The sequence below is a fragment of the Arachis hypogaea genome, chromosome 10, assembly GCF_003086295.3.
Source record: "Arachis hypogaea cultivar Tifrunner chromosome 10, arahy.Tifrunner.gnm2.J5K5, whole genome shotgun sequence".
Classification (NCBI taxonomy): domain Eukaryota; kingdom Viridiplantae; phylum Streptophyta; class Magnoliopsida; order Fabales; family Fabaceae; genus Arachis; species Arachis hypogaea.
The window spans coordinates 110,921,704-110,949,487 of NC_092045.1; the positions used below are offsets into that span (position 1 = coordinate 110,921,704).

Consider the following 27,784-nt stretch of genomic DNA (forward strand, 5'->3'; position numbering starts at 1 on the left):
TTCTCTAACTTCCCTTTAAAGTGAGAATGGCGAATAAAATTCTCAAACTCATCAAATGCCTGCAAAGAAATTAATTAATCATGAGGAGCTGAAACTTAGCCTTTCAATATGTCTTAATTAGCCAATTTGGCTTGTCCCTTCCAACTCACCCACATGGTGGTTGTTTTTTTTTTTTTAAGAAATTCTTGATCATCAGTATTTTTTAGTAATTTTGGTAAGAATTTGACGGACAAATACTAATTTGTTTTTAACAAATAAATTTATTAATTTAGGTCAATAAATTTTAAAAAATATGGAAGTAAATTGTATTAATTTATGTGTGCAAACTTTAGTAAATATAGATATAAATATGGGTGATAATGGGTAGAGTAGGGTAGGGTTTGGATCCAACTCTAATCCTATTCGCGGGTTGAGATTTTTATATAAACCCAACCCTATCCTATTCGCAGGTTGAGAATATCTCAATGCTAACCCTACCTGCTCTTAATCCGCAGATATCCGATCCTACCTGCGGGTTACAAAAAATATACAACATTATTATATAACTTGATGATAATTTAAAATAGAATTGACTTTTATGTTAAAAAATATTAAATTATCAATTAATGATTTTCTTTTAGTGGCTAAGAATCTTTTGCATTTAGTAAGAGGTCTTTAGTTCAACATTCACTTAAAATATATATTTATATAAGTATATAATATATACATATATATATGGAGTGCGGGTTGGTCATAGGGTTGAAGCTCAACCCGTACCCTACCTGACTTGCACGAAAACCCTACCCGCATCCTACCTTACCCGTTATGGATCAGGTTGAAAACTCATCCGACCGGATAGAGTTGGGTTGGATATTCGTTGGTAGAGTATATATTGCCACCCCTAAATACAAATTATGTGTTTCTTATATGTAAATTCTTGTTAATATGAATATAAATTATTATTGACAAAATATTAATCTAAAATAATAATATTTAGCGGTGATGTATTATTTTTTTTTAATGCATGGTTATTGTACTACAAGAAACACGCGAATAACCTAAAGCCAAATCGACCAAATTGGTTTTGAAACATTTCATTATTTAAAAAAATATATGAAAAATAATTCAGACAAATTTCGATGTTTGTTAGATCTCTTTTTTATTTTTTTAAAAGAGTTCGATCATCCATACAACAAATAATTGCACATAATTCATTTGTTGTAAAAATCATTAAATTTTAATGATAAAAATAACTTATTTTTTAATTTTATTTATAGAACACTTTATCAAAATTTCTATCTAATAATATTTAGCTATTTTTTTAACTAATACTATATATCATTTTTTCAAGAAAGTTAAATAATATTAATTAAATTTTTATTAATAATCCTGTTAAATGAACGTGAGATAATAAGTATAAGAAATAAATATTTTTTTGGTGACTATAAGAAATAAATCATTTAAGAAGGGTACTTTTTTACGATAAATTTAATAATGTATCTGAAATTAGGGGTTCATTTGTTTTAAAAAAATATTATTTATTTTTATTTTCAATTTTTTTAGGATTTAAAAAATAAACAATAATATATAGAATTATATTTTTTATTTTACAAAATTTTAAGAAAATTATTGAAAATAGGAAAAATTTAAAATTATTCTCAAATTTTAAGATTATAGAATATAGTTTTTTCGAAATTTAAATAGATATTTTAAAATAGAAAGAGTATAGTATGTTAAATTAAAATTTTCTTTAAAGCAAGGAAAACATAGATATATATTTTATTATACTGTGAACTATACTAAAGAGTATTCGAAAAAAAAAAAACTAGACAAAAGAATAGATTAAAAAATATTCTAAGCCCCTACAATCTACAATATTAAATAATACGGTACGGTCTATTTACAAAAAGGAATTTCTAGAATTTGAACTTCCAACAAGCTGATCACTCATCATGTGATAAAATTTATCCATCCAATTTTCACTTAGCTAATTCTCCCTCCACATATCTGAGACAATTAGTCTTTAAAATTTTTAAATTAAATATTTTAATTTTTTAAATTTTAAAATATATAAAATAATTTTTAATATTTATTTTTATCAAATAATATAATTTTTTAACTTAATGTATTATTAGTTACTAACAATAATTCTGATATAAAACATTAATTTATACATATAATCATTAAATGTCTATATATATAGATTGAACAAATTATTTTTCAGAATAAAATATAAAATAATTTTTAAAAAATTTAAAAATCTAAAAATAGTCTCTCAAAAATTTTAAAATAATTTTTGTAAATATTTTTTATTTTTTTAAAATCAACATCTTATAATGATTTTATTAACCAGAACAATAAAATACTCCTGAAAGATATATAATAAATAAAGAATACAAATAACAATAAAAATATATACTAAAAGATAATTTTATTTATTAATAATAATAAACTATGATAGCTATACATCAAAGTGATGTAAGAACAATAATAATAACTAAATTTAATAAGTCATTACATTATGAAGCTAAATTCATTATTTATGTACCTAAATTTTTAAGATATTAACACTAAATAGATTTAAAAAATAATTTTTAAGTTATTAAATAATCTATTTTTTAGCATAAATAATCTTAATTGTAAACCTATTTTATTTAATATTACAACCAATAAATTTTAAAATTTTTTCAAAAACATAAATAGAATACTTGAATTTGTTAAAAACATTCTTTTTTTTCAAGTGTTGCAAAATATTAGAAATTTTATATTAAAATTTTGTAAATGATTTATATTATTGACCTTGTAGTTGATTAAAGCTTGTAAATTTAATCTCGTAAATAACTTAGTTCTCAATGCATACAAGTTTTAAAATGTTATCTTTATAAGTATTTATATAAATATTTTTAATTGTTTTTGTGAAAAAAAAATTATTTTAATATCTTAAAACAATTTAGCTCATTCCTTTTTTATCATTAAGGAATATAATGGTCTTGGTAATTCAGTATCCATAAATTAAACTAAATTAAATTAATATATTACATAATAAAAGATACATATGGATTCATTTTCAAAATTTAACTTGATTATCTATTGAAATTACTGATTTGAAATTTTTAAAAATTTTAAAAAATTATTTTAAAGTTCTTAAAATTTTTCGGTGATTATTTTATATTTCACTTAAAGACTAATTTATTCTATTCACATACATATACACTTAATGATTATGTGTGTAAATTAACGTTTTACGTCAATAATTATTGTTAATAATGATTAATGGATCAAATCAGATGAAAATTATATTATCTAATAGAAATAATTATTAATAACTGTTTTATATATTTTAAAATTTAAAGTACTAGAGAGTATCAAATTTTAAAAACACCAAAAATTAATTTTGATAATTACTCTCAAAGAAAAAATCATCATACTACTAATAATGTATTAAACGGTGCCAAATCTTGTGGTTTGGTATATATATATAGATATGAGCATATGATCATTTACATATGCATTTAATCTATCCATGGCTCATGATTCGATCATATGAAGAGCATCCCCCGTTGAGAGGCCCCCCTTATTTTCCACGTGGTTGGTCTAAATCCATTCAACAACAATAACAACAAAGTCTTGTCTCATTAGGTGGGATCGGTTACATGAATCAAACGACGTTATTGTACTCTGTTATGTATCATATTTACAAAGAGACCGTTTACATATAGATCTAGTTTGACCACCTCATGGATGGTCTTCTTAGATCTTTCTCTGTCTTTCGCTCCTTGTCCATCTTCTATTTCATCCACCCTCCTGATTGGATGTTCTAACGGTTTTCTTCTCATATGTCCAAATCACCTGAGATGTAATTTAATTGTCTTTTTCACAATGGGAGTTACTTCAACTCTTTCTTATATTTTTGTTTTTTATTTTATCCAATTGCATATGACCACTCATCTATTCAATATACAAAAATATTATGTGTATACTAAAATCAATCATTAAAATTAATTATAATATATTTTTGTATAAATGTATAATTTAATTATTTTAAAATATATTTTATATTTCAATATATATTTTATAATAATAACTGATTTTAGTATACATGTAGGATAATAGTTCAAAATAATAATATAGATATACGTTTCTTTCTTCATCACACTTTTCCTTAGCTTCTCTATATATATATATGCATGGAAATTCTAGTTGTTTTTTGCAATGAGAAATAATGAATATTATTATGAGCTTGTTGTTGTTCATTTTTCTGTATTTAATTTCCCCAAAAATAATATGCGGTAGCATAGTACCCCTTGCACCTGCATTGTATTTATTTGGAGACTCCTTATTGGATAGTGGCAATAACAATTTTCTTCCAACTATTGCAAAAGCAAATTATTTGCCTTATGGTTCTAATTTTGCTATTGGTCCTACCGGAAGATTCACTAATGGAAGAACTGTTGCAGATTTTATAGGTGTTTTTTTTAGCACAATATTAAACAAATTAATTTCCGATAAATTAAAATGACAAATTATTTTATTATTTTGTTGTGAAATATTTTTTTTATCTGGTGACTGATTATTTTATTAAATAAACATATAATAAATACACACAAATATGTGGTTACTAATTTGATAATTAATTTTTTTTATTCATAAAACATTTTGGACATTCATATTATTAAAAAAAAAAAGAGAATGGAAATAAAGAGTTTCTATTTTGTTAATTTGAGTATTTCTTTAATTTTGATGATGATGATCAGCTGAATATCTTGGATTGCCATATCCTCCACCATACTTGAGCTTAAAAGGTCGAATATCATTATCTGGAATCAATTATGCATCCGGTTCTTGTGGAATTCTGCCAGAGACTGGTAATATTCTTGTAAGTATATGCGATTGAATCTGATCTTCCTTCTAATTTTGATTTTATATCAGTCACCATATATTTTTACATATATTAATCACATGCTTGTTAATTCTTTTCATCCTTACTCTATATTAGTTATATTTAACTATGTTAAGTAGTGTATATCAAAATCAGTTATTAATATAAAATATATATTAAAATATAAAATATATATTAAAAATGAATTAAACAATATAAATATTTATACATAAATATACTATGACTGATTTTTGAGTTATATAATATGTTTATGTTAATCGAAAATATTGTTCATATGGCCAAACATGAATTCATAAGTGGAACAGCAACCGTGATACTATATAGCTAATTAATAATTTATAAATAAAATGACTATGATTGATAATTTAATATAAGGGTATATATATATATATATATATATATATATATATATATATATATATATATATATATATATATATATATATATATATATATATATATATATATATATATATATATATTAGTTAGAATAATATTGAGTTATATATTAAAATTTTTCAATTTTACAATTATGAATTAATCAAGTGATTCTAAAAGATTTATATTAGGTCTGATGATTTTATAATTTAAATTTTATTATAATTTTATATTTTATTTATTTAATTTATTCTTTTAATTTTATGTAAAAATCTCAAATTTTCAGACGTTATTATATTGTCATTATCCAATGTCATAATTAGTTTATATTAGTGACATATTAAGGTAGTTATGGCAAAACGTATTATTATTAGTTTTAGAGATATATAATTATTCATTTATCTTATTTTATCAGTTTAATCTTTTAAAAAAGAGAAAGTATAGAGAGCCAATAACCTAAGTGTACAATGTGTACAATGAAGGTTTAGAAAGTATTAGAGATATGATTATTAGTGTTACATTGTCCTATCAGGTTACGCTTTTGGGATGAGTGATTTCAGGACATGGCATTAGAGTTCCAGATTCGGAAGATCAAGAGTTCGAACCTTAGTTTTTGGATAGTATAGGTGATGTTCATTTTATTCATAAACCAAAGATTTAACCCATTATACACATTGTACGTTTAGGCTATTGGCTCCTTAGCACTACTCTTTGAAAAATGACACTATGTCAAAATTTCAATGAGTGAAAGATTTAGAATTCGATTTTCATTAAGTCTAAAAAAAATTAATATAAGATAAAAATAAAAAAAAATTATAAAAAAATTTACACAAATCTAAATATATAACCATTTATGTATCTCTATTTTTTATTCATTTAAATTTTTGGAAGAAATAATATTACGACACTAATTAGAAATGCCATATACACTATGATTTTGTAGGGAAAATGTATAACTTTGAGTGAACAAATAAACTTATTTGAAAGGACGGTTGAGACAAATTTGGGTGAGAAGCTAAAAAACAGAAATGAGGTATGTGATCATTTATCAAAGTCTATATACATAGTTGCTGTGGGGAGCAATGACTATATCAACAACTACCTTGCAACCAAGTATTATGACACTAGCAAGCTCTACCAGCCTCACATCTTTGCTCAACTCCTCATTCACAAGCTCTCCGAACAATTTCAGGTTCAGTAACGATGCATTTGGTTTATTTGTATTTGTATTTTTTGTTTTTATTTTTTATTTTTTTTATTTTTTTTATTTTATAAAGAAAAAAGTGAAAATAATAAAAATAATAAAATTTTATTTTTTATTTTTATATCCTGTTTTCACTTTTTTTTAAAAATTCAGAAAACAAAAATATTAAAAATAAAAATAGAAAATAAAAACGCATTCTATAAGATTTCGTTTGGAATATTCTTTTAAGGAAAAGTGAAGGGTTAGCAACTTTATTAAATTCTGGCTAGCATGTAACCAGCAAATAAAAGTGAGTCATTAGATGAAATTTCACACCAATCTCATACCATTAAAAGCATTATTATTGATGACTATTTAATAGTTATAAATTACAAAAATTACTGGTCTCTAACATTCTTCTTCTTTTAAAATATAAATAAAAGAAGTAGAAATAAAAGAATAAAAATAATTAGATAAAATGTTGTGTTCCAATTTCTTTTCTCCATTATCCTAAAATGATTATTAATGTCTCTCAAAGAATGAATAATTGGAGGTTGTTTCATTATTTTATTTTATTTTTTTGTTAGGAGTTGTGTAGTCTTCTTTTAGAGGAATGGACAATGATCAAATTAGACATGAAAGAAGAATTGATTACCTTTTAAAATTTTAGTATATTAAAATTTTCTACATCATTTTTACTTTACTTTGTGTTTATGATGATATTGGTTATTAAGAATATTTTCAAGACAATATATACGTACTTTTTTCAACTATACTAAGTTTATACTAAAATTAGTTATTAGAATAGAATACATATTAAAATACAAAATATACATTAAAAATAAATTAAATTATATATGTATTTACATATAAAAATACATACTATGACTGATTTTAATAATTAATTTTAGTGTATAAATAATACTTTTATATATTTTTTTTATTGATTCTCCGTAAAGGTAATTTCTTCCTAGTTTTTCACAACTCTGATAATAAAATGTGGACTTTGTAAAGGTTACTTTATTGGAAAATCTTAAGTTTAAAAAATATATATATATATTATATGAATGTATTAAAACTTCAAAATTTGAACTTTTCCAAATAGATTTTCTATATTAATTAATTAAGATATTTGTTGGTTAGCAAATCCCTAAAAATGTTAAGTATGTATATGTAGAGATTGTACAAGTTGGGAGCTAGGAAGATAGTGATGTTTGGAATTGGACCAATAGGGTGCACCCCACCAATCTCAAAAACACAATTACACAAAGGTGATTGCTTGGAGGAAACAAATCAAATTGTGTCATACTTCAATGAGAGGCTTCCTTCATTGCTAAGCAATCTCACATTCACTCTTCCACACTCCTCCTTTGTTCTTGGTCATGCCTATTCCATACTTGATGCATTCACAAATCCTTCCACTTATGGTAAATCAAACACATTATTCTTGTATATTATGCAATTGTGTTATATGCAGAATTTAGTGTTTATAGTTTAGAATTTTAATAGGTTTAATTACTCTATTGGTCTTTATAGTTTCGCGAAATTTTCAATTAGGTTCCTATATTTTTTTTCTTTTAATTAGATCACTGCACTAATTTTTTTTCAATTGAGTCTCTACACTTTTTTTTCTTTTATTTTGATCCCTGAACTAATTTTTTTTAGTTAAATTCTTATACAATTAAGCCAATTACTACTAAAAATAACCTAATTGAAAAAAAAATTGGTGCAGGGACCCAATTAAAAGAAAAAAAAAGTATAAGAATCTAATTGATAATTTCGCGAAACTATAGGGACCAATAGAGTAATTAAACCATTTTAATATTATATATATCTCAGGTCCTATATATTTAATTTCATATATATGGCATTTGAAAACAATGTACCTTAATTATCACCTCAAATTTGTTTTGATGCACAACGTTGGTTAAATAACTAAAAGTGCTAGCACAATTATCAATGTCAATTTTTTTTAAAATTCGGAGTACTTGATCAACAAAATTAATATTACATGATAAAAAAATTATTATTTTTTAATAATACTTTATTAAATTTAAATACTAAATTTTAAATTCTAATAAAGTATTGTCTTCTTATGTTTTCTATTACAAATTCAGAAAAAAAAACCACGAAACAAAAATCATATAAATGTTGCATATTTAATTTTGTGATTCTATTATAAAAATAAATTATGTTTTCCAGAATAATAAAAAAATATTTTGATAGAATCATTTAAATAAATAGAACCTTCTTTTAAGAAAGTAATCCAAATTAAACTAGTAGCACTATGTTGCAGGTCTAACGGATGCAAAAAGTCCATGTTGCAATGCTTTGGAAAATGGAACTGCAGCTTGTATCCCATTGACAAAACCATGCATGAACCCATTTGAACATTTCTTTTGGGATGGTTATCATCTTACAGAGGCAATGTATTCTTATATAGCTTCTGCATGTCTAAATGGTAATAAGGTCTGTACACCACTCAATATTCAAGAGCTTGTCAAATTGTAACTTAATTGTGAGAGATATCATGTACTTTCTCTTATCCTTAATAATGTTTAATTTTTATGATATAAATTAAATAAATATTTAATTATTCTATTAGCCTCTGTATTATTAAATTTATAATTAATAAGTCTTTATCTTTGAAATGTATGTAGTTATATCTTGTATTATATATTATTTTGTAATTAGTTTTTTATAATGTTTAACTTACAAAAAATATAAAAAAATATATTTTATTTTTATACTTTTTTTCATAGTTCCAAGCAGTCACTATCCTTCAACAGTGAGTATTACAGAATATTTTTTAATTAAGAATATTCTATTAAATCAAATTTTTTTTGAACGATAAAGACGTAATTGTAAAATTATATATGTTATAGAAATCTTACAAATATTTTAAAAATAAAAACCTAAATAAAAATTTAATAAAATTATAAAAGTTAATAGAATAATTAAATGTTAACTACTAAATGGCTAATTATATTGTTACTAGCATCATCAAACATAGTCAATATGTCCTATATATATAGCCGGTCCCAAGCCCGGATAAAGGAGGAGGGTTGTGTTAGGTCTTCGGCAACCAACATAAAAATATAGCCGAACCCCCTATGACATGAATCAAAGACATTATTGCGCTAAAGCTAGGTCGTTACCCGGAAGTAACGCGCCGTATGGCTCGAGTACGGTGTCAAAGCAAGAGCCGCTGCATCGGTGCCCGGATGTAGTGTTAAATGAGCAAGGGTTCTCGCGTTTTCGTGAACGGACGATGGTAAATAAGCTAGTTCACAAAGGAAAAGGTAAAGGTCGAAGCGACAAAAGGTTGAGATTTGGGACATGGAACATAGGCACTCTAACAGGAAAGTCCATGGAGGTGGTGGACACCATGACAAGGAGGAAGATTAACATTATGTGCCTACAAGAAATGAAATGGGTTGGTGCAAAGGCTAGGGAGTTGGATTCTTCTGGTTTCAAACTTTGGTATACAGGAAAGGTGAAGAATAGGAATGGAGTTGGAATAATTGTGGATAAGCAGTGGAAGAAGGACGTAGTTGATGTCAAGAGGGTGGGAGATCGGATCATCTCTATCAAACTTGTGGTGGAGGGAGGTGCTTTCCATGTGATTAGCGCCTATGCACCGCAAGTGGGTTCGGACGAACAACACAAGATAAGGTTTTGGGAGGATCTAGAGAGTTTGGTTCAAGGCATACCTTTGGGAGATAAGATTTTCTTAGGAGGAGATTTAAATGGCCATGTTGGGAGAGAAGTGACTGGATATGGGAGTATTCACGGAGGCCATGGTTTCGGGGTGATCAATGCCGAGGGTAAAACTATTTTGGACTTTTCCTCAACTTTTGATCTTCTCATCGCAAATACATGTTTTAAAAAGAGAGACGAACATCTTATAACCTATAAGAGTGGCATGACAAGCTCTCAAATCGACTTCTTCTTGTTGAGGAGAGTCGACCGGAAATTTTGCATTAACTATAAAATTATCCCGGGAGAGAGTTTGACAACACAACATAGGGTGCTCGTCATGGATTTTCGCGTTGAGCAAAAGTTGAGGAAAAGACATCATACGAAGAACCCAAGGACGAGGTGGTGGCGGATGAAAGGTGAGGAACAAAGAAGCTTCCTAAGACGGGTAGGAGAAGAGGCAAAGTGGGATGGGAATGGAAGCGCGGAAGAGATGTGGAGGGAGATGGCAGAAGTTATTAGAAGAACAGCAAAAGAAAGTTTTGGTGAATCTAAAGGAATAGGACCAAGAGACAAGGAGTCCTGGTGGTGGAATGCGAGTATACAAGAAAAGATAAAGATAAAAAGAGAATGCTTTAAAAAGTGGTCTTTATGCCGCAATGCAGATAACTGGGAAAAATATAAGGCGGCTAAGAAAGAGACAAAAGTGGCTGTAAGTGAAGCAAGAACAAGAGCATATGAGGGTCTCTACCAGTCTTTGGGCACGAAAGAAGGAGAAAAAGGTATATATAGAATTGCAAAGAGCCGGAAAAGAAGAACGAGAGATTTGGATCAGGTTAAGTGCATAAAGGATAAGGATGGAGAGGTGTTGCCTCAAAAGGAGAAGATTAATGAAAGGTGGAAGAGCTACTTCTACGAGTTATTTAATGAGGGACAGAAGACTCTTCCGAGCCTTGGTCGATTATGCACAAGGGAAGAAGATCAAAACTTTGACTACTATCGAAGGATTCGAGACTTCGAGGTAAAAGAGGCTCTAAAGCAGATGAAAAATGGCAGGGCAGTAGGACCTGATAATATCCTGATTGAGGTTTGGAAGGGTCTTGGAGGAAAAGGCATCAACTGGTTAACCAAGCTTTTTAATGAGATTTTAAGGTCAAAGAAGATGCCTGATGAGTGGAGAAAGAGCACCTTGGTACCTATCTACAAGAATAAAGGGGATATACAAAGTTGCGGAAATTATAGAGGGATTAAGCTTATGAGTCATACTATGAAGTTATGGGAAAGGGTGATAGAACGGAGGTTGAGAAAAGAGACACAAGTAACAGAGAACCAATTTGGATTTATGCCAGGCAGATCTACCACTGAAGCGATATACCTATTAAGAAGGATGATGGAGAGATATCGTAGTAATAAAAGGGATCTACACATGGTGTTTATTGATTTGGAAAAAGCGTATGATAGGGTACCAAGGGAGGTCTTATGGAAGGTTTTAGAAAAGAGGAGAGTAAGGATCGCATATATTCGGGCAATTAAAGACATGTATGATGGGCCACAACTAGTGTGAAGACTCAAGGTGGTGTGACAGAGGAATTCCCTATTGGTATAGGATTACACCAGGGATCATCCTTAAGTCCATACCTTTTCACATTAGTCTTAGAAGTACTCACAGAGCACATCCAAGAGCCTGTGCCATGGTGCATGCTTTTTGCCGATGATATCGTCCTTATGGGAGAGTCAAGGGAAGACCTAAATAAGAAGTTGGAGTTATGGAGAGAAGCTCTAGAAGTGTATGGTCTGCGCATAAGCCGTAGCAAGACGGAATATATGGAATGTAAGTTCAGTCTGAGAAGGGAAAACTCCAATATAGAGGTGAAAATTGGAGAGAACACCCTACGAAAAGTTAAAAGTTTTAAGTATCTTGGGTGCATCATACAGGATAATGGAGAGATTGAACATGATGTAAATCATAGGATCCAAGCAGGTTGGTCAAAATGGCGGAGTGCATCTGATTTTATATGCGACAAAAAAGTGCCTTTAAAACTTAAAGGTAAATTCTATCGCACCGCTATAAGACCGGCTATGCTGTATGGTACGGAGTGTTGGGCGGCTAAAGGGGAGCACGAACATAAGCTGAGTGTGGCAGAGATGAAGATGTTGAGATGGATGAGTGGTCATACGCGATTGGATAAAATAAGGAATGAAGATATAAGGGAGAGAGTTGGAGTAGCACCTATTGTGGAAAAGATGGTTGAATCGCGTCTCAGGTGGTTTGGACATGTGAGAAGAAGACCGACAGAACATCCAGTCAGGAGGGTGGATGAGATGGAAGATGGACAAAGGGCGAAAGGCAGAGGAAGACCTAAGAAGACCATCCATGAGGTGGTCAAACGAGATCTACATGTAAACGGTCTCTCTGTAGACATGATACATGACAGAGCACAATGGCGTTGTTTGATTCATGTAGCCGACCCCACTTAGTGGGACAAGGCTTTGTTGTTGTTGTTGTTATATATATATATATATATATATATATATATATATATATATATATATATATATATATATATATATATATATATGTATGTATATATATATATATTTTAATTTTTTTAGATTGTTCATTATATATTCGACATAAAATAAGGAGAAGCATACATAGATATTATAGGATTTGTGATTCTATCCCTTTGATATCGCCATGAAAAATAAAACCATGAAGTTTGAAGTAAGAATTTATATCATTGGACCATCACAAAAACACTTGAAATAATAAGAGCATGCACAAGTTTTTTAGCATTTCAACTTTGCTCTAAACTTTATACAAAGGGTTTTGAAAGTTAATTCACAACCTAATATGTTTCACCAACTTAATTAATCAGAAAATTTCCTTATTCAAGTCTAAAATTTGAATTATAGATAGGTAGTTAGTTAGATCTACAATGAATAATTTCACAAAACTGTAAATCATAGCACATTAGCATAATGAAATTAAAATATATGTTAAGTACATAAATATTATCAAAATCTTATTTATTTTGAGCAAGACATTTGTAACACCCTACCATACAGAGTCTTATGCTTAAGTCATAATTCAGAGATGGCAAGGTATTACGACCTCTAAAATAAAAATTTAGTACGTATAGTAGTATGAATGATTGATTATAACTAGGAGCCTTTGTAGAAAAAGGGGTAAACAAAAACCGCAACTCGAAAGCGCAACACTCCGATCGATAACGTAACGAACAAGGATAACCAACGCGTGATTATATATATACAAAGGAGAGTCAAAAACAGGAATATCAAGACTCAAAATCCGGCTGCGAAGATAACCGGTCCGAGCATAACAATATATACATATGATAAAATAAGGAAAACCCCAAAGGAAACCCAAAGGGACACAAATACATAAAACCTATTCTCCAAAATCTCCCATAAGAGGAGTCATCACAGTTTGTATTATTTAATGGAGATAAAAGTATCTAAGCAAAACATATAAACCAAAACATAGCCCCGAGAACAAAGGATCTTCGCAAATCTAGAAGTCTCCAGCATGCCTCAGCGAGAAACCTCACGTCCTGCATCTGAAAACCACAAAATCCGCATGGGTGAGAACCAGAGGTCCCCAGCATGGTAACAGCTTCCACATATATAATACATAATAATGGAGGAAAGCCAAAGGCAATCCTAGAACTTCCTCCAGATAATATCAACACTTATAAACAAGCTAAACCATAAAGGGCATCTGACTAAAGATTCTTCAGTCTAACTAATACTTCCCTTTCCAATTCCTTCAATCCTCCCAACCACCAGCAGGAGTATAATAAAGCAAACACAGTTATATCAGACAAGAAATATACAATTAGGAACAAGTAAGGCATTTAGACAAATAGCAAGTAATATGCAATCAAATAGGCAATCTCAAACAATTCACATAATATGCATATGATGAATGCCTGTCCCTAGTGGCTGATGATATCATCTGTCGGTTATAGAGCCAACCCGACAAGTCCTAGTAGCTAACCATTGGACTGTCCCTCTGTCATACATCCCCAACTCGAGTTATACTCATCATAAACTTGATCATAATCATGATCTATATCCATCACCCTCACTGGTGAATATTTACGGGGGCGAGCTCATCCGGGTCTTTCACAGTGCCCGACCACACTTACGACATAGGGTCAACAGAGTATCAAGTCTCAACCTGGAGCACGTGGTGGCTAGCCACTGCTACTACCCAGGGAAACTCGTATCTCAGATAGTGGAAGTGCAAATCACAATTATCAATAATTCAGCATAAACATGCATGAATTCTCATCCATGGATCAACATCCATATCAGCCATCCGGCTCACGGTTAAATCCATAACCAGCCAATATCCATAGCATACACAGCTATCCCGGCTCACTGTTCAATCCAGAACCAGCCAATATCCATAGCATACACAGCTATCCCGGCTCACGGTTCAATCCAGAACCAGCCAATTCATAAACAATTACGGCCCTTCGGCCAATGGCATAACAAGCACTTCCACCACCATCCTCCACATCTCACATAATCATCAATGATCCTCATTGATTATTCATTTTCCCTTGCTTTACTCGCAAGTTACTACATCCACTAGCTCCTTCTCTCATGGCTAGGCATATCATAATGATTTAAGATATAAGTGGTGAGATCGGAGGCTTAGAAGTATGAAATTTGGCTTTTAAAACTCAAAAATCAACCTTGGGATGAAAACAGGTCCGCGCGTACGCGCACTCCACGCGCATGCGTGGATGGCCTCAAAAACTCATCGACGCGCAAGCGTCATGCACGCTAACGCGTGGATTAAAACTTTGCCAATCGACGCGCACGCGTCAACGACGCGTACGCGTGGGTGTTCTCGTGCCCCAGGCACAATACTAGCACAGTTCTGGCATAACTCTCTGGAAAATGGCTGGGTATTGGGTGCAGCACCATCGGCGCGCCCGCGCACATCACGCGCACGCGTGGATGGCATTTCCGGGAAGAACGGCGCGCACGCGCCAAGTGCGCCCACGCGCAAGGGGTCATTCTGCTAAAAATTTTCTAAGTTAAAAGCTGCAGAATTCACCAATTTAAACCCCAATCTTCCAACGGACATAACTTTCTCATTTTAAATCGTTTTTCACCCGTTCTTCGAACGGCATGGACATCCCGGATCCAATTTCACTTCTAAATAGATTTGGCACAAAACAGAGATCCGTAGTCAAAGTTATGTCCCACCAAAGTATGCCCAAAAACCATGTTTTTCATAAAAACCACAAAGTGCCATTTTCAAAACAAGCCATTTCCAACTCTTTTCTAAGTCAATCAAAACATGCCATTTTCATCCCTTTTTCTTGAAATCAATCAAAATACATCAATTTCAACATCAAGCCTCCTCAACTCACACATTGACACTTTACCACAAATTACAAAATCACTATCTCATCATTTTAACCCACTTCACCCAAGTGGCTCAAACTCAAACATATTGACATATCATATACTATTCCTCATGCCAAATCCAACAACACCAATTCCAATAAATCATCATTGTACACAATCAATATCATACTCACCATCAACATGGTTCAACCCACAATTCAACCATAACCAATCATCAAGCATATATCATAACATGCATATTTCTCATACATCATACCACCAAGGCATCAATAATCATCATCACATATATGACCACATCATATATCTCAATCATTCAACAACATCAACCATTCAATGCCTATCTTAGGGCCTCTAGCCTAAGTATTTCCTACCACATTACATATTAGATACGGGAAACCGAAACCATACCTTAGCCGATTTTCCCAAGCTCCACCGGAGCACTTCCAAATCACTTATCCACAAGCTCTCAAGGCCTCAACACCTCCAAGAACAGATTTTTCACCACCAAACCATCTCCAAGCTTTTCAAAATCACCAATCAAGCTCCAATATTCACATATACACAACCTAAGCCACAATCATCATACCCACACACAACATCTCAAAACCCAAACATCATAAAAATCACAAATCACACTAGGGTTGAGAATCTTACCACACCCAAGGTCCAAGGAGACAAGATTAACCTTCTCCTTCAAGAGAGTTGGGTCCTATAACATCAAAGAACCCAAAATCTCAACATTTCACCCATGAAACTCGAAAATAAGGGCTGAGATTTCGAACAGCAACACGTGGCTTACCTCAAGATTGGTTGTATGGGTTTTGTAGAGCTCTCCGCGGTGAACGCGTGGCCGCAAACGGAGCGGCAATCGGAGCTCTAGATCAAAAGTTATGGTGGTTTGAAGATCAACCAAGGGAGAGAACTTGAGAGAGTGTTCTTCCTCCCTTTCCCTCTAATTTCAGCGTGTTTGAGTGTGTTGTGAGGAGAGAGAGTGCTGAAAACTAGGGTTTTGGTTTAGTTTAGTTGGGCCAAGGGCCCACTTTGGGTCCAATTGGCCCGGTTTGGCCCGTTCGGTCCAATCTTGGTCCGAATTCTATAAAATTGGTACCAAAATTCTCGTCTCAATCTCCTCTATCATATTTAGCCACAAAAATCACATTTTGAGCTTTCTAGAATAAATTCTCATTTATGGGTTAATTAGCCGTTAATTAACCGGGTTTTACAACATTTATTATTCACGACTTTGAATTACAGAATTCCATTTAAAATTAGAATCTTCAAAATTTAAAGTATTGTAATTCTTATTCTTAACAAAATAACATAAAATTATCCATAAATAAATACTAATTTTGACAAATATATAAAAACTAAGAGATGATAGTGACTAACTCGTTCTAATTTTTGTTAATAGTCATTGTAAAGTATACTCTTAATAGAAATAATCTCTCTTAAAACTTGAATCAAATACATTCTTGGGATGTTTCTAATCAATTTCTATATAAGATTCTCTTCACATATTTTATGGAAGACTGATGAAGTATTAGATGAAGCAGGGCAGAACTAGATGAAGTATTAGAGGAAAATAAAAAATATTTATATAATAAAATAAAATTAAAATAAAATTAAAAAAAAAGACTAAATTAAAACTTACATATAATTTATATGTAAAAAATTAAAATTAAAGGTCATTGTCTCCTTTTCTTGTACTTAGCTCCGCCTATGGATGGAAGTAATTCATCATGTGTAGAATATGTTTCTAAAAAGTAATCTCCTGACAAGTGTTAACCTATTATTAATTTTTATGGAGAACAATTTTTTTTTCTATAAATAAAAACATTAAATATTTGCTATTGAGTGAGCATTTCTCAAACATAGGAAGACACACAGTTGTAATTTGCGACCTTCATCTATCCATTTATTTTTTGGTTCAAAAGTCAAAACACACCTAAAAAGATAAAACTCGAAATATCCGTTACTCATCATAGTTAATTTATTCATAGTACTTGTCATGAAGGCCATAAAATGCGCATATTTTGTTACTATAAATTCTACAAACTTTCTGAGAATTATTAATCCAATTGCAAAACAAATTTAAGTTCTTAGTCTTTTACTTTTTAATTTTAAAATTTTTTTTTTTACTTTTCATTTTCCTGTCACCCTATTCTTAATTGTTGGAAGGAGGGGAGACAAGAAAATGGAAAAGATGATGAAATCAAACACTATGTTTGCTTTGTTGTTTGTTTTGATCTCAAATCTTTTCGCCACAATCTATTGTACACAACCCCTTGCACCTGCATTGTATGTGTTTGGTGACTCATTGGTTGATAATGGTAACAACAATTGGATCCCTGATGTAGCAAAATCAAATTACTATCCTTATGGTTCTAATTTCTTTGCGGGCCCCACTGGAAGATTTTCTAATGGAAAAAACCTTGTCGACTTTTTAGGTTTTCTTTTTTCCCTTATCACATTAATTAATTGTTTTTGTTTGTACTATTATTGTTGTTGTACATTTGCCCCATTTTTGTTGCATGATTCTTTTTATTTTAATTTCGATATATCTTTAAGTGTTTTTTTCTGACAATAATAATAAATATCATTTTCTTTTGAGAGAATTTTCATATATACTCTTCCTCGCTACTATTTGTGTGTTTAACAATATCAAAATAGATGATAGAATAATTAAAAAAAAGTATTCAATGTACAGGAGAATACTAATATATCAAAAAATAATATTGTCCTGCGATAACAATTGACTGTTAAGTTTTATTTTGTTTTAATTTTGTCTTAAAATTTTTTTATTTGTATCAAATATACTACTAACTGTTAATTTTTTAAAAAATTTAGGATCAATTCAATAACAATTTCATAAGAATAATTTTTAACACATAAAAATAAATTAAGTATAATTTTCATATATTATTGTTAGATTGGTCTTATTTTTTTTGAAAATTTAGTTGTCAAGATATATTTGATGAAAATTAAAATTTTTTGAGACAAAATTAAAATAAAATAAAATTAAAAATATTTTTAAAATTTTTACCAAATTTCAAGAACAAAAAATATAATTTATCCTATTTTATATTCATTAATAATTTCTAAAATAAATTCACAATAATATTAGATGTAATAAATATATAATTTTAGATATTATATGCATAAAATTATAGATATTAAATTAAATAAGATAATTTTAAATTATTATTTTCTTAATATTACTGAATTAGAAAATATCTAGAATAATTTTTTTTCCTAATAAGCTAATTACTAATTAGTGTTTTTGTTTTGGTGATCAGCTGAATATATGGGATTGCCATATCCTCCACCATACTTGAGCAAAGAAGGGCCATCTTCATTAACCGGAATTAATTATGCATCTGGTGCTGCTGGAATTGTTGAATATACTGGATCACAAGTTGTAAGTACTAATAAATTGCTAGACCTTGATTTTCCTTTATATATATATATATATATATATATATATATATATATATATATATATATATATATATATATATTTCATTTTTTATTTTTTTCCTCTGGTATAAATTCTGAATATTTTTTTCATATTTTTCTTGAATTTGGATTTGATTTCCGAAGTATTATTGATTCTTGAATGATTCTTTGTGGTTGTTTTAATTTGAGTAATAAGACAAATAGATCCTGAAAATTTTGTGATAAACTTATAAATTATAAATTAAGAAACAAAATCTAAACAAGTTTTTGAAAATATTTTGTAGAAGTTTTATAAGTCTTTGTAGAAAAAAAAAGTCTCTAAAGAATTACAACATTATAGTTATACATTTTGAAATGATGATGAGATAGTTGTGTACGTTACAGTTATTTAACTAGAGATTTATAATGCTGTTGCTGTAATTATTTAAAACCTCGGTATTTTATTATGATTTTATTTTTGATGTATTGACAATGTAAAATATTTTTTATAATGATCAATCATATTTATTTTTTTAAATAATTATTTAGACAGTTAATAGTTAATGTAAAAAATAATTATTTTGATTAACATTGTTAGAATATATTAAAGGTGAATTTTATGGTGCCTTTTATTATATGGTGTCTAAATTGCTAATTTATTTTTATAAGTAAAAAAAAATATATAAAATAAAAACAAAATATTTTAAATTTATTAAATATTATTTATTTGACTTTTTTAGTAAGTTAGGCACAATATCATAGGCACCATAGCATTTACCTATATTAAAATCAATTAGTATTCATTAAAATTATTTAATATATATGAATATTTATTAATAGGATATTATATCTCTTAGTACTTATAAATATTTTTTTATATTGTATCATTTTATACAATTTGAATACACACAAATTTTTTTATTACTCTCTCTTATCCTCTAATATGATATCAGAGTCATGGTATCTTTCTTGAAGAGGATATGTTGTTTTTCTTGTCATTTTACTGTATTTTTACATTTTTCCTCTTTGTCATTTTTTTCTTGCCTTTTGTTACTCTTTTGATGCCTTTTCACCTCACCAATTAGCCTATCTTTTCTGTCTTGTGTCTTTTTGATTCTAATGAATCAAACATCACTATCATCCGCTGCTTACCTATTCTCGTGAAAAAACAATATATTTTTCGTCACTCTTCGATAGTTTGTCATCCTTTGACATTTTATCATCTCTTTACAATTTTCCACCTTTTCGCTAGTTTATTATCCTTTTGGCAGTTTCGTCTGCATTTTTCTTGCGATAGTTTCGTCTGTACTTTTGTTGTAACAGTTTTATCTGCGCTTTCTTGTGATAGTTTCGTTTGTGCTTCTGTTGCAGCAATTTGAGAGGGATGTTATTAGAATATATTAGAATCAATTAGCATTCATTAGAATTATTTAACACACATAGATATTTATTATAAAATATTATATCTCTTAACACTTATAAATACCTTTTTATATTGTATCATTTCACATAACTTGAATATATTCAAACTTTTTTTTTATCGTTCTCTCCTATCTTTCTAACAAACATAATGATACATGATTGAATGTACATATAAAATTATTTTCTACCGACATCACATTTTTTTCTAAGCTTATAAATCATTTCAAATTTTTCAGAAACCTACTTATTCGACTACTTTCTTAAACTTTCCTTTGATCTTGATTCATTGTTAATGAACACCATTGTCAAAATATTATATCATAGAATTTTTTTTTTTTGGTAGGGAGTGGTGCTTCCTTTGGACGAACAACTTGCCAATTTTCAGATGACAATTACAAGGGATTTGCCCATACATATGACCCAAAGTCAGATATCTGAGCATCTATCAAAAGCTATATATTTATTGTCAATAGGCAACAATGACTACCTCATCAACTATCTTGGAGCTTTTACTGGCGTAAGTCCCACATCCACTGTTTACGCACCCGAACCCTTTGCTGACCTTCTCATTAACACCCTTGAAAAACAATTGCAGGTATGTCATCTCATCATTGTAGTCACCAATCACACTTCTTGTCATTTTTGTCACAGAACTAATTATTCGTATGCTTCTTTTTATCAATTTAAATTAAAAAAAAAAGTAATATTATGACGTAATGTCAAAATTTGTATGACAGAAAAATTTAGAATTTGATCTTTATTAAATAAAAAAGAATATATCTTTAACCAAAAAAATTATACAAAAAAAATTCTTATTTATAAAAGCATGATAAAAATAACCATTTATATTTTTCTTCTTATTAGTTTAAATTTTTGAAAAAAGTAGTAATAATATAAAATTTTAAAATATCCATAAATATAAGTTGCTAGATTATAGGTGCATAGATGTTCATTTTACATCATTTAATGCAAATAATTTTTATGATAGGTAATTATAATTTATTCACGGTAATATTATATATCAATTTATTTTAATAATTAAGTTTAATCAAATTAGTTCAATAATTTTTTAACATATAATAATTAGTTGAAGAAAAAAGAAAAAATATAAAAAAAATTAATTAAATTTAATTATAAAAATAACTTATTCAATTAGTATTTCTGATTTAATAATTTTATCACAAAAACTAATTTGTATAAATAAATATTTAATCGTATATTATTATATTAATAAAAGTAATTAATTTTTAAATTTATTATTTAAAAAATGATCTAAACGCATGAATCTAATTGTAACAGCAACTATACAAGTTGGGAGCTAGGAAGATAATATTGAACGATCTATGCCCCTTAGGGTGCACCCCAATGTACTTAAAGACATGTCCCCACAAAGGTGCATGTGTTGATGAAATAAACGCATTGGTTCAACATTTTAACAAAAGGCTTCCTTCAATGCTTCAACGTCTCTCTTCCACCCTTACCGGAGCCGTCTTCGTTCAGGGTAATATTTATGCCACCGCCACTGAAATCATCTTAAATCCAACCAAATATGGTAAACCTTTTCTTTTCTTTTTTTTTTTTGATTTTTCTGCATGAATTTTCAAGTTTGTTATCTTGTCTTTATTGATATTGTAACAGGTTGCATTTAATTTTTTTCTTTTATAATAAATTTATGAGATTATCTGTGCAAAAAATAAATGACTAAAATGATGTTCAAAAATTTATATTATAAGCAAAAATAATTTTTAAAAATTATATTTAAGATTATTTTTGTTAGCGTAAAATTTTGAGTACTATTTTAATAGTTTATATCAATTTTTCCTTGAGACTTTGAGGTTGCATTAGATATCTATATATAAAAGTTATTAGGAACAACAACTATTATTTAATCATGTTTATATATTCTTGTTTTGATAACAAGCCTCTAATTTTGAACTGGAAGAATATGCTTTCTTTTCTAAAATTTTTTAAAAGTTTTAAAAATATTTTATCATTTAATTGATTTAATTTTATTATTAATATTTAAAATAAATGTTAAACTTTTTCATACTAATAATTTTTTAATAAAAATTTACATATAAGTATTTTTATGTAAAATTAATAATTAAAAATTATTATATGACAATTTAATCAAATTTATTAAATGATTTTTAACTATGTACTTTAAACGAAAACAACTTCATGTACGTTTCTACCTAATTTTTTATAGTGAACATGTAATTGACTTTTAGCATTATTATTTTAGAGAATCTTAGCTGCCAATATTTTTAGTAAAAAAATTAATAATTGACTACTATCAATTCAAATGTAAGACGAAAATAAGAAAAAAGTATTGGTGTATTTTTTTTCCCTTTGTTATGTCTTTAAAAATTTACAATTTGATAACTATTACACATAGAATTCAAATGATTTTGAATGATGTTAATGAGATGGTCAATAAAAATAATTTGAATATAAATGATGTTAATAACTGTAAATATAATAAACCAATTTGGGTTAGTACTTAGTAGAATAATAAACTTAATTGTCCACTTAAGTAAGTGTGGAGTTTGAATCCTACCTTGTACATATATTAACATATTGATCAACGATAAACTCTTAAATAGAGTTTAGATCCGCAACGGATTATTTTTTGATTTGTGTATTTAATTTTGCAGGTTTTAGTGACGTGAGAAACCAATGTTGTGAAACATCGTTTAATTTGATGTGTATGCCATTAAAAACGCCATGCTCAGATCCACAAGAAAAATTCTTTTGGGATGGAGCTCATCCAACAGAAGCCACATATTCAATTATTGCAAAGCGAATGGTTTCTGATAAATCTGTTCTCACACCATTCACCCTTCAAGAACTCCTCCAACTCTAACTGTAATATTCCCATCATTTTTGGGGTGGATTTTAATTTTTCTCTAGTTTAAATTTGAATAATTAAAAAACAATGTAACGCTTATTACATATTATTTTTTTGTTGATTTATAATCATATTTCATCGTGAAATATAAAGCAACTATTATTTGATTTATTTCATAATATATAGCAAATGTGTCTTGTTAATTAATATTCAGGCATCTTTCTTTTTGTGATCCTTAATTGGATGTGTATAAATCATGTAGGAATGACATATACTTAGGATAATAGCATGCACAATATAAAATATTTATTTCAATTTGATTTTGGGCGGTAATTATTTTCATGTCTCTCTCCTCATATCAATTATATAATGTAGTATACTTGAAGTGAGAAATTTGCAGAGAGGTGTAGAATTCGTTGGGTAACAAAATTAACAAAATAGAATAAGGCAACTAAAATTTATAGATAAAAAATGGATAAAACTGAATCAAATGATTTGGATAATAATAATTAAAATATACATTTAAATGATAAAAATTATAATTTTTTAAAATATAAAAAATCTATAATAAACTCTTTTTATGAAATCTTTACTCATTTTTTCTTTTATTTTTGTCCACTATAATTTCTTAATACATTAGAATATTATTTATAACAAATTTTATTAGCAACAACTATGTTTCTCTTGATAACAAATTGCTACTCATCTGACCATTCTTCCTTATATCAAAATCACTCGTTATTAGCTAAGATATATTTACAAACAAGTTTTATTAATGATAAGATAAGAAGCAATAATAGTAGAAATCAGTTTTTTTTTTAACAGAAATTCTGTTATAACAAACTTTTTTAGTCAATTAATTTCTTAACTACTATGTGATGTATATAAAACAAAATCTTTTTTAGTGTGTAAAATTCTGATTAGATAATACATTTTATTGAATAGTTCTGAGATCTTCTAAAATTCTAATTTTATAAAATATTTCAGTGAATAATTTTGAGATCTTCTTCTAAAATTCTATTTTCTCTCTTATTTCTTGATTTCATTTAAGTTCAAAATGTTTTTTTGTGCTGCTAATGTTATATTGTCAATGTGCTGAAACAGTAACACACATACTTTTATATGGTCAATATATTTCTAGGTTCCGGGTGAGGTTATGGGTGAGGCTAATTAATGTTACTTGGTTTAGACCTAACGAATAAATCAAGGAGTGTATAACATGAGTAAAAGAAGGTGGCTTATGTCTTTTTTTTTTTCATGGTTATTATATGAATTGTATTAAATTAATCTTCTACCTTAGCACATAACAATAATAAAACATAACAATAATAAAAAAATTTTGTGTTCCACAAATTTAACCTAATAAAATACATAATTTCAGTTACAATTTTAGTATTTATTATTTTATCTTTTTATTATCTTTTTATTTTATCTTATTTTTATTTATTTTTATCTTTCATGAGTCAATGTTTTACCTTCTTAATTTACAATATAATTCAATAATCAATAAAAAATTTTTTTTTTTTTCTTTTCCTATTTTTTCACAATTTTATGAGCAGCAGACTCCACCCTTGCCACCGTCTGCTCTGTTTCTCAATCGCATTCGCCGTGGCCGCCGTGGTTTCTGTCTCTGCTTCTTCAGCTCGCTGGGGAACATAGATAGAGTGAGTGCTGTTCATGTTATTGTTTTAGCTGCTTTATTAGATTAGACAGATTGCAGAAGAATGAAGGTCAAAGTTATATCTCGTTCTACTGATGAATTCACCCGGGAACGAAGCCAAGACCTTGAGAGGGTATTCCGCAACTACGATCCCAACCTTCGTACTCAAGAGAAAGCTGTTGAGTATGTCCGTGCTCTCAATGCTGTCAAGTTGGACAAGATTTTTGCAAGACCGTTTATAGGTGCAATGGATGGGCATATAGATGGGGTTTCCTGTATGGCCAAGAATCCTACACAATTGAAATGGATATTCTCTGGTGCAATGGATGGAGATATTCGTCTCTGGGGTATAGCTTCCAGGCGCACAGTTTGTCAGGTCATCAAGGTGCTGTCAGAGACTTGACTGTATCAACAGATGGGCGCATGCTTGTGTCATGTGGTACTGATTGCACTGTTAACTTTGGAATACTTCTGTTGATAATCTTATGGAGTTGGGTCACTCAACTAAGAATTTTGTAGAGCCAGCAAGTGTTCATGTTGGGAAGTATGCATTTTTGGCTGTTGATCACCGGTGGGATGGTGAACTTTTTGCCACAGCTGGTGCCCAAGTAGATATATGGAATCACAACAGATCTGAGCCTATAAACAGTTTTAAGTGGGAAACAGATTCAGTAATTTCAGTTCGGTTTAATCATTTGAGATTTATTTGATATATGTTATATCAGTATATGTAATTATACTAAATTTTATGTGTATATTAAAAATTATATTATATTATATATATATACATTGGCCCATAGATTAAAACCTTTTATATATATATATATATATATATATATATATATATATATATATATATATATATATTCTATTAATATTTAATATATAATAGGAGAATAGTAGTGGGTTGGTTACTCGACAAGTGTTTGCTTTCATTGAGCGACACGTGATAGGAAAAAATAAAATAAGATAAAGGGTAAAAGACAAATAGGTTTTTGACATTAAAATGCGGACATTTTCGTCCTTCAAAATTGAAAAATACATTTCGATCCCTTACTATATAAATTCCGTGACAATTAAGTATTTCGGTGGAATTGATGCTCGAAATGGTAACGGAGATTGTTGAGGTGGAGAGGTGGAGAGTGATGTGTCTGTTACTGTTGTTAAAATGGATGTGAAACAAATTGTTAAAAGACAAATTAGTGACCAAAACGACACCAGATGCATCCCCCACTTTCATGTCCATAGTCCCAGACCTCCTCTTCTTCTTCCATGGCAGAGAAACCAAGAAAAAAAAAATGAAAACCGTAAGCAACACATTAACTTAGATGTCCCTCCCACACAATCTTTTTTCCATCCTTCTTTATGAAAGAAACCCCTCCAACATAATCTCACATCAAACAATTGTGAAAGTTCTGAATCATTGGATATATTTTTCACATGTGTTGGCTCAATCGACTATTCTGAATCATTGTATAATAATAAAATCTGTAATCAAATAGTGCACATGAATTCTCTTCCACTTAAGTATTCAACCAAGGTCAACAACCTTGACGAATTCTATTGCAACCATAGCTTTTGTTTATATTTCACTCACAAATCACAAGCAAGTTATAATTCATATAGAGAAGCATTTTCCAATTAGTAAGATACTTGGCCATTTTCATTGGTCCGAAAGCCCCTGGGTTTTCCAAAATATATACCCCTGAATAAGCAGAGAGCACGGACAAGAAGATTTAACCCTATGAATCAGGGACAGCAACTAGAAATTCAGTATAATGAGCGGGGAACCGAAGGAGGACTGACCGCCAGTGGGTTCCCTCACAACCATAAGATCAACACCTTCAGCAACCTCTTTCTTAAGGGTTGAAGCATCCACTAACTAGAGGATAACCAGCACAAATAAAAAGGCATGCAGATTATTTCCATGTGAGAAGAAGCAGCAAGAGCTGATTAGTACCTGTGGGAAGACAGTGGCTGGTCTGAGATTTGCAAAAACTTGAAGGCCAGGCCGGAGCTGAAGCAACCCAGTCTCTGACTTCAGATGTTTCTCGTTTTTATCCCATTTATAGCCTCCAATGGCACCAAGAAGAACAGCATCGGATTGCTTCGAAACAGCAAGGGTCTCGTCGGGCATGGGGACTCCGGTGGCGTCCAATGCAGTGCCTCCTAGAAGCATCTCTCGGAACTCGTATGTGATCCCTGATGCAATAAGGGGGGAAAATTAGGAAAATTGTGGGATTTTGAAGAGTGAAAGAGCGGATGAAGTGGGGAAAAGGGAAATGGGGAGGATACCTTCGAAGGAGCCGGTGAGGACAAGAACGTCTTTTGTGAAGGAAATGACTTCGGGGCCGATGCCGTCGCCGGGGAGGAGGGTGATGGTGTAGGACGCGAGAGAGGAAGAAAGGGTGCGATGAAACTGCCATGGAAGAAGAAGAGGAGGAGGTTTGGGATGATAGGCATGAAAGTGGGAATGCATGCCGCGTCGTTTTGGTCATTAAGGACCAATTTGTCTTCTAACAATTTGTTTTCCATCCAGTTCAGCAATTATAACAGACACATCACTTTCTATCTCTCTACCTCAGCAATCTCCATTACCGTTTCGAGCACCAATTTCACGAAAGGACTTAATTGTCAGGGAATTTACATAATGAGAGATTGAAATGTATTTTCCAATTTTGAGGGACAAAAATGTCCGCGTTTTAAAAGGTTAGGAACCTATTTTTCTTTTGCCCATTTTTAGTAAAAAAAACCAAAGTTTCCGTGAGAGTTGAGACCTTGAGTAAGAAAAGCATTGGGTGGGATTTTTGCTAAAATTCAAATTTAAAATAGAGGTTTATGGTTCAGGTGTGAGGTGTGAGGTGT

The 27,784-nt window shown here is 29.7% G+C and overlaps 3 protein-coding genes and 1 pseudogene across 3 annotated transcripts; 3 read left to right on the plus strand and 1 right to left on the minus strand.

The window, feature by feature from the left end:
- The first annotated feature begins 4,174 nt into the window (after nt 1-4,174).
- LOC112718360 (GDSL esterase/lipase 7) lies at nt 4,175-9,044 on the plus strand. The gene is made up of 5 exons (XM_025770136.2): nt 4,175-4,445; nt 4,734-4,855; nt 6,201-6,449; nt 7,618-7,867; nt 8,737-9,044. Exons 1-5 carry the CDS (start codon nt 4,202-4,204, stop codon nt 8,949-8,951), a joined length of 1,080 nt encoding a protein of 359 aa, XP_025625921.1. The 5' UTR covers nt 4,175-4,201; the 3' UTR covers nt 8,952-9,044.
- An 8,591-nt stretch (nt 9,045-17,635) lies between these two features.
- LOC112716560 (GDSL esterase/lipase 7) lies at nt 17,636-23,438 on the plus strand. The gene is made up of 5 exons (XM_025768483.3): nt 17,636-17,998; nt 18,848-18,969; nt 20,752-21,003; nt 21,708-21,960; nt 23,066-23,438. The coding sequence occupies exons 1-5, from the start codon at nt 17,746-17,748 to the stop codon at nt 23,272-23,274; spliced, it is 1,089 nt and encodes a 362-aa protein (XP_025624268.1). The 5' UTR covers nt 17,636-17,745; the 3' UTR covers nt 23,275-23,438.
- Nucleotides 23,439-24,890: 1,452 nt separating this feature from the next.
- On the plus strand, nt 24,891-25,629 carry LOC112717957 (uncharacterized; annotated as a pseudogene).
- Nucleotides 25,630-26,560: 931 nt separating this feature from the next.
- On the minus strand, nt 26,561-27,398 carry LOC112717958 (3-isopropylmalate dehydrogenase, chloroplastic-like). The gene is made up of 4 exons (XM_025769876.1): nt 27,215-27,398; nt 26,880-27,121; nt 26,722-26,801; nt 26,561-26,624 (listed from the first exon to the last, which is right to left on the minus strand). Exons 1-4 carry the CDS (start codon nt 27,396-27,398, stop codon nt 26,561-26,563), a joined length of 570 nt encoding a protein of 189 aa, XP_025625661.1.
- Between the last annotated feature and the right edge of the window lie 386 nt (nt 27,399-27,784).